The sequence below is a fragment of the Pinus tabuliformis genome, chromosome 3_2, assembly GCF_031772625.1.
Source record: "Pinus tabuliformis cultivar Carrire ecotype Pingquan chromosome 3_2, CPIR1, whole genome shotgun sequence".
Classification (NCBI taxonomy): Eukaryota; Viridiplantae; Streptophyta; class Pinopsida; order Pinales; family Pinaceae; genus Pinus; species Pinus tabuliformis.
In genome coordinates, this window is record NC_142302.1 from 563,175,035 (window position 1) to 563,194,423 (window position 19,389).

Genomic DNA, 19,389 nt, shown 5'->3' on the forward strand with positions numbered 1-19,389 from the left:
TGATAATTGAAATTTATATTTCTCGTTCCTTGAGCATAAGATTGACCTTGGGGTGGTTGGAAACCTTGGTTCGAGTACTGACCTTGGGGTAGATACCCCTGAGGCACGTACTGATACTGGGGTTGACCTTGAGGTATAAATTGATACTGGGGTTGACCTTGGGGTACATATTGAGTCTGCGGTTGACCTTGAGGAACGTATTGTACCATAGGCACGTACTGTCCTTGAGGTTGCCCCCCAGATGCAAATTGTGTACCTTGAGGTTGCCCCCCAGGCGTTAATTCAGGCTGTCCCCCAGGCGGTAACTGGCCACCTTGAGGTTGAGAAATGGGAATAGAACCTGACATCATAAGAATGTCTTCTACGCTCAACAACTTTGCACCATTGCTTCCAGTGAATAACCCTTGTTCAATAGGTTGAGGAGATGCTCCCGAAAAAGTACCAGAAAGTCACTGACACCCAGAGGGAACAGAAGGACCACCGTACAAAAAAGATTCAGGCGATTGAGTAAACATGGACGACTGACCTGACATATTTACGGGAGTATAAAAACCTCTAGGGTGATAAGGAGCACGAGGTAGTGAAAAACTTAACACTGGGTTTTCCAAATAATTAGTCAAAGAAAGATACCAAGTAGTACTTCTAGGTAGACTATAAAAAATTGATTCACGCTCCCTTAGATCAATAACAGGTTGATTTTCAGGGATAGGGATGCCTACTTCTTCTTCCGGAGCAAGTTATTCAATAGCTATCAAACCAGAAGGAAGATTTTCGGTGATTACTCTTTCTACCCTAGGTGAATTAGGACCATTAGAAGTTGGAGAGACAAACCCCGATGTTGGAGTAATAGGTTCAGATATCTCAGGTTCTTCACCTATATCACTAGTAGATGAAAAGCTACCAGCAAGTTCGGAAACCGAAATAGATTCAGGATTATAACCTATTACTAGAGTTTGGTAATCAGGATGTACAACCAACGAAGACTCTCCTTCTTCAGGTGACCCAACTTTACTGCCACTAGGAGTTACGAGGACTTTCAAGCCTTCAAGATGGCTCAGGACTTCTTCAGGAGGTTGACCCCGACGTCTACGGGACTTCCTCAATAAATCAGCCATGGTTACAAACTCAGGAGACTGGCCCCGAAGTCTACGGGACTGTCTTGGTAATTCAGCCACAGTTAAAAACTTTTAACTACTTCACACACAAACAAAGTAAAATCTCAATGAAAAACACCTAAAGCCTCTAAAGAACCAAACAAATTTGAATCACACGCCTAAAGAATCTAGAGATCAAACACACACAAACAGTAACTTTCCGGACCGAAAACACTAGTTGGTGATGAAATCCAACGTCGCAGAATTCAGTACAGAAATGGCGGTTGGAACAGTTACCCCGGCAACCTGCTTAATGAATAGACTGGACCAAGTTCCTCCACTTAACCGTCTCGAGTGAAGTGAACCCCCTAGAAAATCCAAGTCTAGCCGACGTCTGCTCCAGGTACAGTGGGATATTCCCACCACTGTCACCTTTGGAAGAATCCTAAAGAATATGGCCACTAAGGTTACCAACTGAGACAAATACACCTGGGGGAACAGTCTACGTTTCGATACGCACGCAAGGGTAGAGTAGCAAGCTCAATCCCCTTGAAGGCTCCTTAACATAATCCAAGGTTTACCAACAAGTGACCCCAGGCTCCTCGACAATGGTTAATTCGAGGTTTACCATTTTTAATACGTGAATATCTAGCGTCGTTCCCAATGAGGAGGGATTGATTCCCACACTGGTTCAGACACGATCTCGTGCTTCTCCTTTAAGAGGAGCTTTCCCAGAGCATAAATGCAACAATTGGATTTCTTCCTACCACAAGATATAGCTACTTGTTTGTTTTTACTTTCTTGGAGAGTTAATTACTCTCCTACTCCAAGACACTAGCCTAAGCTAATTTGGTGTATCAGAGCCCTAGAAATAAAATGTTACTAGGTGAATTTTACTTTAAGCGCTAATTTTAGTGGTTGTTTTTTAAGTCAAGAGGTGGCAGAGATGAAACTCGTGGTGTAAAGACTCGACTCGAAATCACTAAAAAGATGCACCTAAGATGATTTAAACAATCTTTTCTCTTCGATGAACTTCTAAACTAAGAAAGAGTTTGAGAATGCAAATACTTTGTAAACACAAATCTTTCTCAATTAAACAAATTAAAAGAAGAGCTTTTCCTTTCCAAAGCACTCAATGACGAGACAACTAGCTCCCAAGGAAAAAAACCGAGCTTTTCTATTATAAAAAATAAAAGAGCTACAAACCGATGAGTTAACATCCAGCAGTTTGGAAAAAACTGCCTGAAACCGGGGAGGTAGAGAGACCTCACCCAAGCTGTCATCAAGGATGACTGAAAAATCCAAATGATACAAAATACACCAAGTTCGTTATGTAAACTCGGCCTGTAACGCAGCCGCCCCAAAAATATCAGAGACAGTCACAGTCCCACCGGGCCTCCATACAGGAAAACGACCCACGACATATAACAGTATGAAAATCATAGAGTTTTATCCGAGTTACTCCAATACAGGAGCTGTTTAAATAATAAAGTTTTAAAGATCAAAATCAGAACCGCCAAAAAACATGTTTAAGACTATTGTTTCTGGCGCCTTTCCAACTTGCAGCAAAAAACATTATGCATATGGGGCCAAATCCGTCTCACGGATCTGGTCCTGGACCTGTTCCTTTATCCTCCACGTACCCATAGCCTGTTGTAGACCAGTCTTAGAATATTCGTCTGCTTCAACATTTCTGTCCCTGTATATGTGTGCAAGAGAGAAAACAGTGAAAGATGATTTTAGATTTTGTATTTCTTCAAGCAAAGGCATTAATAAATAATTTCTACATCTAAATTTCCCATTGACCCAATTCACAACATTTGATGAATCTCCAAAAATCTGAACTGTGAGGATTTGTCTATGGATAAGCCAACAGAGGAGCAGTCTTAAGGCGGATAGTTCGGCAAAATTGTTTGTGCCCATCCCTAACCCCACTGAGGCTTTTAGAGAGTGAGAATTGCTAAGATGAATAATAATTCCTGCCCCAGTAATATTATTTTGTGCTGCCCCGTCGAAAAAAGCCCAAGGGATGCCATCTTTGATCTGAATTTCTGCCCTCTGGGGTGTGCCTGAAGGGGTCTCAGGTTCAGGAATGCTGGATAAGATAGCTGAGCTCTGAATAGCTATTGCTTCCGCTGGGAATGTTTTTTCATTGAATATGTTGCGGTTTCTGGCTATCCATATGCCCCAACAAAGAATAGGAGGAAGATTCCTCAGATTCTTCTCAGGGTGATTGGTCCACCAACCCTCCCAAGCCGCATTTAGATCAACCCCTTCCCATCTGGCATTGATCTGAAGTAGCCTTTTCGTTGCCTCCCATACTTGGATTGTGAATGAGCATTCCACGAATAGATGATTAATGGATTCTGAGGCTACTTTACATAGAGCACATCGGCTCGGTCCCTCCTTATAGTGAGCTATCAGTACATCCCACGTAGGTATCTTCCTTTTGAGGGCACACCATAGGAAAAGTCTGGCTTTTTTGGGGCATTTCAGCTTGAAAAGGGGTTTTGCCCACCAGATAGGGGGATCCCAGCCCTTTCTGTTCATCAGGAAATTATAGCCAGCCTTTGGGGAATATAAGCCCGTCTCCGCATGTGCCCAAACAAGTGTATCTGGACGGTCCTTTATTCTGACACTAGATCGCTTGAGTTCGTGGATGAAACTCTGCCATTCATTTCTCCAAACGTTATCAATACCGAGCTCCTCTACCGATTTCCATTCCTGACCCCAAATGGACTGCAACGCCATATTTGTTATCTGGCTTAAACTGTGAATCCCTCTTGAATCTAAATGTGCAAGGAGACCTGGGGGGAGAGCAAATAGATCGCTGCAACCAACCCACGGATCCCTGCCTATCCGAATGCTTTCTCCATTTCCCACTTGCCAAGCAAGGCCTTGTTCAATTATGGAGAAAGCCTCTGTAGTAGCCTTCCATACTACTGAGCAGTTTCTTCCTTTTTTATTTGGGCTTCGGATCCAATCATCAAGAGGAACTGGATCAATATACTTTCTTTTTACCACTCTGGTCCACAGGTTTTCTGCTTCAATAATTCTCCAACCTGATTTTGCTGCTAGGGACTGACTAAAATCGACGAGATGTTTGATGTCCCATCCCCCCTAGTCCTTTGGTCTGGCTATCTTGTCCCAAGCTACCCACGGAAGGACAGAGTCTTCTTTTGCACCCGACCACAGGAATCTGCTACAAATTTGCTTAATTTTATGAAGAACACCTTTTGGGATCCAGGTCAGTGCAGCCCAAAATACCGGGATGGCCTGAAGGACGGAGTTTATCAGGGTTAATATGCCAGCCCTTGATAACCATTTGAAGCTCCAATGAGATATCCTTTGTTCAATTTTTGCCACCAGCCAGTTCCAATCCTGCTTCCTATATGAAGTGGGTTTTAGCCAGAACCCCAGTTACTTGAAGGGCTGATCCAAACTGCATGTTTCAAAGGGCAAGTAAGAAGTGATCAGGATCTCCTCCTGTCTGGAGAAAGCTTCCATAATAAGCTGCGACTTCCTGGAATTTATTTGCAACCCTGTAGCTTTCAAAAATATGTCAAGAATGTCTTTGAGCACTTTTAGTTCATTCCTATTTCCATTTGTAAATAACAGGATATCATCAACAAACAGGAGGTGAGTAATGTAAAGATTTACAGCTACTTCCAAACCTGTTATCAAACCTGCTCTCTTTGCTTTTGAAATTAGTCGGCTGAGGCCTTCTGCAGCCAGAAGAAATAAGAGAGGAGAGAGAGGGCATCCTTGTCTCAGGCCTCGCTGGCTTTTGAAAAATTGAGAGGCGGCCCCATTTATCAGAACAACAAAACTTACATTTGAAATACACCCCATTATCCATTTTATGAATTCCACCTTAAAGCCGAGATGTGTCAAAAGAAGCCTGAGGTATGACCAATTAATTCGGTCGTAAGCTTTGGATAGATCTAATTTCAGCACTGCTCCTTTCTTTTTAGCTTGTCTAATACTATGGATGGTTTCCTGTGCCACCCCAATGGCCTCATGAATTTGACGGCCATCCAGGAACCCAAATTGCTCATTTGAAATACAAACAGAAAGAATGGGCTTCAAACGCACCGCTATGACTTTTGCTATGATCTTGTAAATAGTATTGCATAAAGATATAGGTCTGAAGTCCTCAAAGGATCCCGGATCCTCCTTTTTCGGGATGAGCGCTATGAAGGTTGCATTGAAAGGCCCATAGATTTCTCCTTTCTTCCTTGACTCCTCCACCACATCTGTCAATTCATCGCCAATCTGCTCAAAGAAGTGGAGGAACAAATCTATAGTCCAGCCGTCCGGGCCTGGACTTTTATCTTTTGGCATTGATTTTATGACGTGTTCCACCTCCTCCTTTGTCACTTCTCTGAATAGGTTTTCTGCCTCCTCCTCCTCCACAAAACGTGGGAAAGCTTGTGCAGTACGAATGATTTCAGCTATTGATATCCCTCCTGGATCGGCAAAGAGAGATTGAAAATGGCTCTTTCCCAGGCTTGAGACTGCCTCGAAAGAGGAGTGCTCCCTTCCTTCTGCATCCTTCAGCTTCCATATTGTATTGGCATTTTTCCTTCCCTTTGCATAATTGTGAAAGAATTTTGTGTTCTCGTCCCCGGCTTTCAACCAAATTGCCCGACTTTTTAACCTCCATTCCTCTTCTCTGTCAAGAAGGATCTTTGCTCTTCTTTTTTCTAGCTCCAAAATTCTTTCCTTCGACTCCTGAGTTATATATGCATTAGCATCAGGGTCTTCTAAAGCGCTTAGGGCTTCGTCGATACTAGCCATTTCCTCATATTGCTTCCTCCTTCTCTCCGCGGCCCATTCAATGGTTTCCTTCTTTAGCCTTTTTAGATTCTCCATGAAATGGGCTCCTTTGTTTTCCGGACTGGAAGTGCCCGGGTGTCTCCAAGTATTTCTGAACAGCTGGATATAAGACTCCTCCTGAAGCCAGGAAGAGTTGAACTTAAAAGGAGAAGCCGGTTTGGGAGGGGTCTTGGAGAATTCTAGAAATATAGGAAAATGATCCGAGTTTCCCCCTTCCCCCACCCATTGTCTGAAGAGGGGAATGTGGGAGGCCAGCGAGTCGTTTATGAGGAAACGATCCAGTCTTTTTGCAACTCTCTCCTCCCCAGTTCTTCTATTTCTCCAAGTCGGTTTTGCCTTAATTATGTTGACATCTAGCAGATTGTGGCTCTGAAGTGTTGATAAGAAGAAATCAGCCAGAGGGTCTTCTCTTGCATTTGGACCCCATGCTTCAGCAGCCCCCAAGGAAAAATTTAGATCTCCTCCAATTAAAAGGTTTTTGTTTTGGAGCAGGTCTTTCGAGAGAAGATCATTCCAATAGGATACCCGGCCTTGACAAGGGCCATACACATTGATGACCAGAAACGACTGCTCAAAATCCGGGGACTGAATCTCCAATCCAAGTGCATGGGAAAAGCCCCAAGAATTTTGCATTTTTAACCTTCCCTTCTTGAAACCGATTGCAAGACCACCTGAATGTCCGGAGGCATCCAGAGTAGTGAAAACCCAACCCGGAAACAGTGAGCCAAGGGAGTCTTCAACATCAGAGCTATTTCCCAAAGTTTCCTGTAGAAAAACCAAATCTGGGTTGTGTCGAGTAATTAAATCCTTCAACGCTAGTTTTTTGGGTTTACTAGCCAACCCCCTACAATTCCAAGATAGGCAGATCATTTAACAACCATCTCAGGGGGTTTTGCTGCTCTAAGCGCCCCAGGGATTGACATTTGTTTACCATCCTCAACATCAAATTTTGCATTAACTTGTGCTTTAGAAAAAAGGGATTTTCTTCCTCTGTTTTTTTTTTAAGACTTTTCGACGACTCAGGACAGAGGCCTCCTACTGAGTCTAACACAGGATGATGACTAGCCGGTCTTTTGCCATGAGACCTTAGATTGTAATGGCGAACAGGGGATGTAATAATAGGGATCTGTACCGGATTGGAAGGGGCCTCACAGTTCAGATTTAGGGAGGGAAGGGCATCCGAGAGAGATTCAATATTTTGAATGGGGTCTTCATGATTTATTTGCATATTACAATCTGGAGGCATTACATCTTTTACAGATTCAGAAAGAGAAGAGAGAGTTTGAGTAGAAGCCTGCATACCAGGTGGAACGTCCGCAGAGGGGATGGCTGATCCGTCCGGAGATGGTTCCTTTGGAGACTGGACATTTTTGTTGCGCAGGGGGGTCTCTTCCTCCCGATGTTTGTCTTCTTCTGCCGGGGCCTCCTGGTTTGCTCTCTGATGGACTGCTTCCAGTACTATATCCTCCATCGGCTCCACATTTTTTCTCTGTATGCCTTCCTTATCCTCTTCTCTGCTTTTGTGCTTTCTTCTCCTCTTCCCCGTGGGGCAATCCCTTGCTAGGTGACCATATTCTTGGCACCGAAAGCACCTAAAGGGAAAGAGTTCGTAATCTAACTTCTGTTCATATACAAACTCCTTATATTGTAATGAGACGGTTTTTGCAAGTCCTTCCAATGGATTTAACCTGACGAGAATCCTCGCCACCGCTCTTTCATAAGTTTGCAAGAATGATCTATCTGCGTCCAGGTAAGTTCCTAGGTGGTCTCCAATGGACTTAAAGACTAAGTCGACCCAGAGATAAGGAGGTAAATTAGGAGCTCTTACCCAAACGGGTTGGTCTGTAACCTTCTCCTTTGATGCGTCAAACATGGGCGACCAACGTTTGAAGAAGACAGGACGATCTCCGAAGGCCCAGATACGCTCCTCGACCCATTCCATAGCCTTTTTGCAGTCGAATTTCACCATAAACCAACCATTCATCAGAGTAGCAGTCGAGAAATTGCTCGCTGGAGAATGAGACCACTGGCTCGCGGCCCACTGCTTTAGAAAATTGCCAGAAATATATCTGCCCCTCACTCTGCCCACTAGAGTGCTCTCCGCCACATCCAGCGCCTCATCGGCCTGAACGTCCATGCCTAAGACCAAGTTTGTGACCTTTTTGGATTTCCAGGATTTTGCTTTCTTCCGTTTTTCCCCTACCTTCGCTGCCTCTCTAGATGAGACTCGTTCTTCTGAGGTAGGGTTTGGAGCTCTTGCATCCCCGAAAAATCCACATCCATCTTTCTCCGCTCGCAGGTCCTGCTCACTTAGGGTTTCGACCAAACCCTCCACTGGGCTCCCGGCTTCATTTGAATACAGATTAATTCCTTCAGGTACCTTCCCCAATTCTGGATGGTTGTCCGAAACCCTCGGAGGGTTAGTAACCCCGATGCCGGCCGAACCCTCGACTTCCTTTGACTGCAGCGGTTCGCATGGAAACAAGGTTCTTTGAACCGCCGGCAGATTGCTTCCTTCTCCCAGCTCTTTCCCTGCGCTCTGAACTCCTCCAACCGTCCTCCATACCCCTTTTAAAGTTGGAAAGTTTATAATATCCTCCAAACCTCCCGACGACGAGAAATTTTTTGACGGGGAAAGCAACTTATGGCTGTGCACTTCGTCGATCTTGTTTTTGGGCAGTCTAGGCCATGCATGAAGGTTTGATGGCTCCCAGCTCCTTCCTCCGCCCCTGTTTGCTTTTATCGTGCCTCTGCTTCCAATCCCACCTAGGGGCTCCAAGCTTTCATCCAACAATCCAGTTGCCGCGTTTGAATGCCAAATGCCTCCTCCCGTGAGCAGGGCGTTCGCCGAGCTGCCCAAGTGACCAAAATGAAGTTCTATGTTTTCCGTTGAAGCCTCCTTTCCCCAGACGGAAAGAATGTCTGCCGGGGTAGGGTCCAGATCCACCGACTCTCTAGGGTTTACCATAGTAAAAAAACGGTCCCGCTTACCTTAATGATCTTCTCAACCGTCACCGGATGTGCACAGCGAATAGCTCCTGTTCTTTGAAACCTCCGAAAGCACAGGTAATGGAAACAATGCCGGAGAGGTTTCACCATATTGTGGTCACCTTTTACGGAATAGTTCAAAATCCCGTTCCGCGAGAAACCCCAACACCGTTTGCAGGTTCCAGCTGGCGGCTTGCACGACTGTCCTTCTCCCGCAGCTTAGTTGACTCTGCCAGCTACCATGTGGCGAGAACTTGTTACCGACAACTAGCTATTTCACACAATTTTCCCTTTTCTTTTCAAAGCGCTCAATCACTACAAAAGACAAACTTTTCCAAAAGAGATTTTGTTTTTTATATTTTGTAAATAAAACACTCAAAACTAATGAAAATGACAAACTTTGAGAGATACAAACTGTAAAAAACTACTTGAAGTCAAAGCCTACTAAAAGTCTTTTTGAGGATGTTTTACTTAGCTAAAAGTGAGCTCAGGACTAATTTATGCAGAATCACAATTAGTCAAGAAACAACCAATCTTTCGTTTTCTTTTTTAAAAAATGAAAATTCCAAACTTTCAACTACAAGCTTTTCGAAATTTTGAAATGAGAAAACTCAAAGCGAATTCCTCAACAAGGGGAGATTTCATCAATGGTCAGACTCATAAGAAGACTGGTAGACACCAAGGTAATCTGAGGTCCCTACGGCTTCTAAGCTCAAAGCCACTACACAACCAAAAATGAAAAACAAACCCAACAAGCAGAATTCCTAGGAATTCTACCTAAAACCCTAATGCTAATGAAATTAAACCAAGGAAAGTTTTTGACAGGGAACAAGCAGGTCTGGGCAATGGCTAAAACCTATAAACAAATTCTAAACTGATAAAGAAGAGAAAAATTTTAAATTTTTCAAATTTTTGATAGGGTACGCAGGCAACATGTTTACACAGGTGCATCCACGCTCTGTGCACAAAGCAAAAGTGCGTACAAGTACGCATTGTGCTTAACTCAGAGGGTGCGTACCTCTCCCAAAACTATGAAAAATGAAAACTAACTCAAAATTAACTAAATTCACCCAATCCCACAATCATCAAGTCAAAAACAGAAACAGAAAATACAGTTTCTCAGGTCAAAGTATAGACAAAGAAAACAATCAAGTCCCCAGCGGAGTCGCCATTTTGTCGCAAGGAATGTGTCGATCTTGCGGACAAGATAGACCTTCGTAGAATATAAAGAAGACCTAACGACAAGCAAACCAACCAGACACTATCTTTCTCTAAATATGCTTCAATAAGCAATAGAAAACAAGGGTTTTTAGGGCCTACCTTTGGTCCAATGCAAGCTTGTGGATGCCCTCGCTCTTTTGATCCAAATGAGCTCCTCTTCGTGAATCTGCAAACGCAAACAAGGCAAACAAATTAATAGCACCTGAAAAACCAATTGCATAAAACATATTTAACATGAAAGTCAAGGAGTCCATGAAACAAATAACATAAGATACTTGTTGAGAAAAATGAGTTTGATTGTATTAATTCAAAAGAAGAAGAACTTTACATCCTTTGCCTTGACGTTGTACAAGCTCCTCCTAGGGTCCAACAAGATGTCTCCTCTACTTTGACAAGTTTCACTCACTCTCCAATGGAACCAAGAGGTATGTGATCTCTGCTCTCAATCTCAACCAAAGAGTCTTAATTTCACCAGCATTTACCCTCAAAATGTTCAGCTTCTAACCTCCCTAGTCCTCACCCCAATGCCTGTATTTATAGTGCAATGGAGAGAAGTTACTAAGTCCTCCTTCATAGGGATAAAGTCCTCCTTCAAAGGGATAGCTCCTTTAGTCAAGGGATTAGCTCCTTCTCTTTTGGGATGCATGAACCACCTCAGAGCGAACAATCCACGTCAAAATTCCTTCTAGAAAACTCTAGAATTAATCCAAAGTGAGTTTTTTAAGATAAAACTTGCACCTTTTGACTTTCACAGGGGTCCGCACCTACACCGTTAGAGACAGAGTGGGTAGATACGCAGCTTTTGTACACAGAAGGTGCGGGACCGCAGGTGACCATGAGAGAAAGTGTGGAACCAGAGTTACATTGATTTTTAATATCTTTCTCCCACTTTCAAAGCTTGATTTGAAGAGTTGAGATCTTAGACTTGCTTAGGAGGATAGTACAAGTGATGATAGACCCATACTGACTGCAAATAATCATGGTGACGATATTTTAGTGTAACAAGTGTTATGCTGCTTTGATTCTACAAGTACTCCATGAAGCTGGGTAGACAAGGAAGCGAGTGGCAAAGACCTACCAGAAGAGAGAGGAATCATGCAAGGAACCAAACGCAAGACAGAGGTTGGTCTCCTTATTCTTCTCTTATCTATTTCTCATAAAGGAAAATGAAAGTAGTTTTTAGTGTGTTTGTTTCTAAGGTAGCTACCAGCCTTAGTGGGACTAGCAGCTCTGTATAGATACTAGTTTTCCCGATAACAACCTTCCTCTCCCTTCGAAGTGTTGGAGCCTCTCATACACATTCCTTGACTCTTTGCATCAGCCACACCCTTTATACTGACAGAGTTATCTTACTTGCCTCTGTGCGATATCGCGGTTAAGGCATTACCTTACAACCCACTGTTAGGACTCCTACACCAAATGGTCTGAGGACTAATTGGGACTTCTTACCGGGGAGATCCCCTTGACATGTTGGCAGTTCTAGCACCATCAACAAGTTGTTTTAGAGAAGTTATCGAAAGATGCTCATTTTATACTTGTTCAATCTGCTTATAAATTTTCACACGTGGCAGAAGTTTTAATGGAATATTTTTTCAAACTTATAAGATACCAAATACTTTCATATCAAAAAATGATGTGAAATTCACTTCCAACTTTTGGAAGGCATTATTTACTAGAATTCGTATGCAACTAAATTTTATTACTTTGTACCACCAAAGAATAGATGGGTAAAGCAGAAGGATTAGTTAGGTCCCTGATGACATGCTAAAAATGTATGTAATGAGCCAACCCACTAAAACGGAGGACTATCTCCATTTAGTTTAGTTTTCCTATAATAATAGTTATATGGCATCACTCAAGTTGAGCCCATCTGAGGTTATGTATGGAAGGAAGTGTCATATCCCTTTAAGTTGGATTTGGCCTACAAATAGTCTTATGTAAGGACCCGATTTTCTATAAGAAATTAAGCAGATGGTAGAGAAAATCAAACATAACTAAAAGCAATGCGGAATAGGAAAAATAATTATGCAAATTTAAAAAGGACCTAAAGAATTTCAATTGGGGGAAAAAATATATTAAATTACAATTGGAAAATAGTTGCTTAAAATTGGGAAATTGTGCTAAACTAGCCCCTCAGTTTTGTGGGTCATTTCAAATACTAGCCAAGGTAGGGCCAGTGGCCTACTAACTAACACTTCCAACCCACATTAGGGCTCATAATGTAATTCATTTGTGTCTTTTGAAAAAATATATTAATGATCCTACTCATATTATCAATTGGAAAGTTGTGCTGACGAACCGGAAGGCGAGCTCTAGGTTGAGCCTCCAAAAATTTTGGATCGAAGGGAAAATACACTCTAAAATTGATCCATCCCCCAGGTTAAAGTGAAATGGAAGAAATTTGGCCATGACGAAGTGACCTGGGAGATGTGTTGAAGAATCTAGGGCTAATGTAGTTAACTATTTGTGAGGTATTTTAGTTTTACTTGTTAGCACAATATTCAATTGTTATTACTATTAGAGTGTGTCTTCTCAATTCATCAAATAGCTATCCAAACAAAGAGACAAGAACACACAGTGTTAGCTTTCTTCCAGGGCCAAAATTTCTCCCTCTTGGAGAGGAAAAGCTTCACAAAATTATTCTTATAGAGATTCCAATTGACGAATACCAAGACCATGAACCTTGACCTACTAGGCCACTCCAAGGCCAAGACATCAATCATCTTCTTGATGTTGATATCATCATCATAAATAATTCTTCACAGATCATAATTCATGCTTCCTTGATTGAGATATTCATGAGAGCATGACTATTGTACCATATCTCCATCTTTTCTTAGTTCATTACTACTCACAGAGATCATCATCATGTAGATGAGGTTTCCATAATGTGCCTGCTACACTGAAGTCTTCACTATAATATTTCATGACTATGAAGACACCTTGATGTAATTTGAGATCCTTTCTCTATGTTGAGATTGTGATCATCCTTGTTACCATGACTATGATTGCATTGATAACTTCACCGAGTATATGATTGTGTTCCTTTCACTAAGATCATCCTTGTCATTGTCATGTTGTGAATACATCACTGTAATATTTATGGCGAGAGTTTGTAATCCTATAATATTCATATGAGAACCATAGACCCTTTCTCCAACTGAAATACTGTAATAATGTCTCCATCTGAGATTCCTATAACACTTAACTGAGAATTCAGAGAAGAATGTGAAGATGTTATTGTGAAACTATGAGGGTAGATGCTCCTTTATATAGATGTTGTCCCTATATTTGAGTCGACATGTCCACTGAACTGATGTGTCACCTATTAGAAGATGACTTGATAGTTATATATATTTTGAGGCTAACATGAATGATCTCTTCATCGTTTAGCTTGCTTCCTACTTCAAGAGGAGTATGCTTGTCTTGGAGGGCTAATTTAGACTCTAGGTTGACTCATATGCATTACAAAATGCTCAACAAGAGATATTCATGACTTTGAATCTTTAATAATAAATCCTAAGGCTCTCAATGGGAGCCATATATAAAATAAACCTCTTGCTCACGAAACCCATGCAGCAAGGCATAATGATAGATTCATTTTCTTATAAATCATAATTACAATGTCATGAAGATAGAATGTTGTTACACTTTCCTCAAAACTCCCTCTTAAATAGGGAGGCATCCATGATGGTACTTGGTCATTCTCAGTCTGAAGAATTTCTCATAAGAAAAATCAGATTGGTAACCCATTTGTATAACATCATAGTAACCAACATTGTTTCCATAACAAGGGCTTGATTGACAGCTCTATCTCTCATCATATTATATCACAATTTTGGTGATACCAATGACTATAGACACCTTCATCATTGTCTCTCAAGGTACGTACCCACCTGGGTGTTCACTGAGTATGACCTTCTAGGACTATTCTTATCTTGGGTTCCCAACCCTCAAAGAATATTGGTCCTCTAGCTTAATCTTATCTTGGATTCCCTACACATCCTCAAAGAGCATCAGATGCCACATGATTACCCAATCCTCCATTATTTCATCCCAAATGAAGACAAGAATGTTGTGTTTATCTCTCCCTCTCAACTACGAAAGATATGCCCATTCCTATAAAGGAATGTACCCAAGTTCCTTTTTCCCAGGAATTTTCCCAACCTCCCTCTCAATTAGGGACTTGTCAGAGCTCCCTCTTAATTAGGGACTCTCCGTTTCATCAAAAACTTATTCTTCACGGGTCCTTCAGCTGCTTGATGAATTTCTTTCCTTGATGTCATGAAATTAAGTTGAGATTCTTCCTTTTAGGGCATTAGCCATCCATCACTTTCCTTCTTAGTTTTTCATGTCATTCCTTTCTTCATGGAAAGTGACCTTTTTTATAAATATCTAGAACCTTCATCATATGGCTACTTCTTCCTCATCATGTTTCTTTCAGGAATTTCCATCCACCACATGAATGTTAGTTGTACTTGTACTTACAACTCTTGTGCTAATAGCCTTGCATGAACTCATACAGATATTATTCAAGAAATCAAAACATAACATTAAATCAAATTGTACCTTTCAAGATGGCTCTTCATCATGAAATCTTCTTGTAGGTATCAACATCCTGCATACTTATTGACACATCTCCCAAATCTATCCATTGTCAAGGGTCTTCATCTTTTCCATCAGAGTCTTGATATCTTTCCAAGAGATTTCCTAGTCAAGTGTTATTGGTCTTTTGGATGTTAATCACCTTCATTAGGGTTGCATACCTCATGATATCTACCTTCCTCACACATTCCATTCCCAGGAGCTTTCAATCAGAATCTCTTAATTGTAGTCAACCATCTCATACTTCGTATGAGAACATACTATGTTGATTTCATCTAGTGTGACATATGCCTTCCTACATCCTTTCAAAGGAGGAGATCCTTTTTCTCTTGATCATGATTCTCAAGATAGAAGTAATGATCCATGTTACCTACAACCATACGTCATGAAATTATAATATTAAACACAAGCATACATATCTCATTTTACGTTTAGGTCATCTAGGCTTTTTCCAACAGCTTCCTTAATTGAAAATATATTCAATCCCTTGATCTGCTCCATTTCTCATGTCATCATACCATCATCTCACAAATTCCATAAGCTGGATTTCCTGATGAAACACTTTCTTCCTTTCTATATTAGTGAACCCTATGATGAGGATTGCTTCAGATAATCTTGAGGATCTTGTATACCACATCTGGAAAATGTTTCCTTTCTGACTTGATGTATGATGAACCTTGTCCTGGATGATTCCTTCCTTTCCATCAATTTCCACTAAGGTTCCCAAGAGCTATATCCTTCATGTTTATCTTCCATGGATTTTGTACTTCATGATTCCCATGCTGATGTCACGAGTTGTTGTTTCTAATGCTTCCATGATGCCACGATGCATCTTATTATCATGGTCATATATATAATAAAAGCTTATGATAGGACCCTTTTATGAGGGATATCATATCAATCATAGTAGAGGTTTGTTATTACATCTTTCTTTGGCCCTTTTCTTCAGCTCCCTCCATATTTTAGGTGATATGAGATTCTTTCTATAATCTTTCCATAGCCTTGAATCTTAGGTATATTAATCTATCTTATTTGAGGACCAAACTTCTCTTTCTTTTCTGCACATGATTGAGTCCTTTAACCTCCAACACTTTTTCCTACAACTTATCTTTTTCTATTTAGCATAGAGACGACAAGATGTCAAATGAGGTAACTTTCTTATCCCATGGATATTTGTTACCTTAGTTATTTTTTAGTGCATTATAGACCTGTTACACAGAATTTTGTCACTGTCCCTGTAATCCCCATTCCTTCCTCCTGGCGGACCTCTACAGTGAACCCTACATGCTTACCCTTCATGAAAAACTCCCATTGTGTCCTTCTTCATGAGCAGAACAATTCCCTTTTGCACCATTTCCCCAAAATCTTATGTTTTTCCCAGTTTACAAGATTGGTGCTGATGGCCTTTGTCCTCCTCGAACTGATATGCAGGGATTAACACTGTCCCTAGTGATGACCAGAGTGACTAAGCTTTGTTCCAGTTGCACCGGTCCTCTTATGGAAAGTTTTTTAAATAAAGAGTCAAAGCTTCCAACTCTAGAAGCTTCGTAATGAAAGTCTGGTAAATGGTTTGGCTGAATGGGGTTGAGGATATCAGTTTAAGCTCCTTTCCCTATAATGATGGAACTACCTGAAGAGATAAGACCTTCTCCCATGAGAATATGATCCATCTCCCATCCATTCATGCTATATAAACCTCCCATTCTCCCAAGAACAAGCTAGTGTTAATGTTGGTGTGCTAGTGCTAATTAATTTTGGAGTAAACAACAAGCTATTCATAATTGTAGCTCTCTAGTTGTGTGAGGGAGAAGTGTGAATTTGGTTTATTGTGAAGCCTAAAGGGAAGAGCCTTAAAATTATTATTGTTGAGTCCATCATGGAATGCTAGCAGAAGTGTGTGGCAACATGGTTTTGTCGGAGGAGAATGGCAACATCAAGACAATGGTTGTAAACTCTTCTTCATTCAATATATATGAAACTACCAATTGATTTCCTACATGATGTGTCATCTTACATGTTCATGGCTTAATGTTTCTTGACTTGTTAAGTAGGTTGAATTATAATTTGTCTATTATCGCGGTTGTTGTTTGCTGTTGTTTACTTGTTTAAGGTGTTTGAAGAAGGAAGCGAGAGATGGCGGGAGCGAGCAAGCAAGGACATCATCAAATGGGATAAGAGTACTAAGAGGTAGGCCCTCTTAATTGGTTCTAACCTAATGAAATCTTCCATAGAATGTATTAGTTGTGGCTAGACCCATTATCGGGCTAGTGGAATTGTTTGTGTCCACACTCATAATTTTACTTCACCACAAATTGGCGACCATACTGGGGAACCAGTCCTTCTATTTGTTTTCCTTGGAATTGCATGGTTTTGTGTGAACTTGTATAGTTTTTCCATTTCCCTTTAGTTCTACTTTTTTCCCTTTGCTTAATGCTCTGGGTTTGAAATTCACAGTAGCAAGTCTTGTCCCAGATTTTGAAAATTTTTATTTTTTCTTAGCATCCTCGCTCAGTGCGCTTAATTCACTGATAGTTGCACTGATCAGCAGAATATACTAAGAAACAATAGAACTGACCCCCTTCTGGTGCTTGTTGTCAGTTAGGCAGTTGTGCTGATGCTTGTAGGTGAAGATTAGGGTTCACCCTAGATCTTGACTAGTGTGTCTTGCTCTCTTGATTTCTTCCTTGTAGCTTATTTAGACTGTGTTCTCCCTAACTAGAGATATTCATTTAGCTTGGTTTGTGTGCTTTCTTGGTTTAGCCTGCCCTCTAGTGTGTTAAGTCTGGCCCTGTGTGAAGTTCTTTTTTTATTTTTTCTTTGAATCCCTCGATCAATGCTAGTTGTCAATTATGCAGTCACACCGATAAGGCCATCAACGCTAGTTGTAGTACTGGTTAGTCATGTCGGTCGTGCCTATCGACGCTAGTTGTCAGTTAGGCAATCACTCTGGTCTCTGATTTAAGAAAAATTAGAATTTCTCCCATTCCAGTGCCAGTGTGTCTTGACCCTCAGACTGTCTTCATCTGGCCAAAAGTGACTATGATTCTTTGTTTCCCTCATTTTCAATTGAATGAGTGAAAGAGTCTTGTTTGTTCTCTTATTTCGAGTGTCTCTTTTCTCTTTCCAAACATATATTATATTGCTTGGTTTGTCGATTGAAGCATTTATGTGTTTGGTTTTTTCAATTCAGGGAAGAAGTTGCTTTTAGTTTCATTTATCATGCTTTGGATTTGATTGATGCTTGTTTGTTCAGAATTGTGAAAATTTTCATTAAAGTGCTTTATGGGAAAGATTCATTTTGCATTTTATGAAAAGAAGAACATCATTATAGTTTACTTAAGCGAAACTATTGCATTAGTAGCGTCATTGAGAATCTAGAATTGCATCATCATACGCATAGGGAATGAAATGAAACTTCTTTTGTTGTTAAGGGAAGATTAAGTGCATTTAGGAAATGTGTTAGTGAAAGATTTCATTCTTCGATTGTTGCATTAATTTTTTGTTCTTTGTCTCTCAATTAGTGATAAATTTCATCGAAGACAAAGATCTCTTTTCTCATATAGCTACATGTAGGAGTTTTTTCAGACGACAGCAATAGGGCCTTCTAATTGAAACCTAATTGAAGATCAACTATTAAAATTTATTGAATTAACCTAAGGAATAATTGAAACTAACGCTCACATTTAGTGGTCTAGTCTAGAGACATGTTCCGATGTCTTTAAACCTAGCAGTTGTCATTCACTTCGGCATTAGACAATGCTAGTACAGACTTGTGCTCCCCACACCATCATGTATATAAAGGGAGACCCCATTAGGTTTGTGATCCTTTATCCATTGCAAGCTGATTTTGCCACCTTGTAAATGTGATACACCGAACACATCATTCAGGGATATTTCCTGGCCATACTTCTCGTTTTTCCGAGAGGTATTCTACAATTCACGGCTACTTGGTAATCCTTTATGCCCAGAGTACCCTGAGTAGTCATTTTTAATATTTAATGACTCTTTAAATTTGAAAAGATCATTAAGCACTTGTCCTTTCGAGCTCGTTAATTTCGAAAGAGACTAGAGTCACCTTTCATCCTTTTCTCAACTCTTGAAATATGAAAAGGCAAATTTTTGTTTCAGTGTATTAAAATTAACTGCCCACATAATATTCCTAGTTAAAGTTATATTTCATAGTGTTTCTTTAAAAGTCAATTCCAATGGAAACATTCCCAGAGTGTGCCAGTCAAGTATTCCCCTCGGATGGGAATCCTGGTCCATTTCCTTCTTTTGGAAATGTTGGTGCTCCTTATATGGCAATGTTGTCCCTCCCTGGGTTAACCATTGGTTTACCTATCTGGTTATTGTCGACCTCGATGATCCCTAGTGTCCCAACTCCTGCCCTGCCATCTCCTTCATCTAAATCACATCAAGTTGGTTCTAAGGTTGACATCTCCCCTTCTTCCCCTGTTTCTTCCTCTTCCTCTTCTACTTCGCCTAGTGAAAGTTTGAAATCCAGTAACCAGGAGGCTGAGAAGAAGAAGAATAAGTAAGATAAGTGAAAGGCCAACCATGCGACTCTTAATCCAAATACAAACCCTGTAGCAAACCTTCTAATCCTCCAAGAAAGGTCAGATTCCCTTGCAAGCTATGTAAA

The 19,389-nt window shown here is 40.9% G+C and overlaps 1 protein-coding gene across 1 annotated transcript; it reads right to left on the reverse strand.

Moving 5' to 3' along the window:
• Positions 1-2,669: 2,669 nt before the first annotated feature.
• Positions 2,670-3,845, reverse strand: LOC149181760 (uncharacterized). Its single transcript, XM_089414315.1, has one exon. The coding sequence runs from the start codon at positions 3,843-3,845 to the stop codon at positions 2,670-2,672; it is 1,176 nt and encodes a 391-aa protein (XP_089270441.1).
• Positions 3,846-19,389: the final 15,544 nt, after the last annotated feature.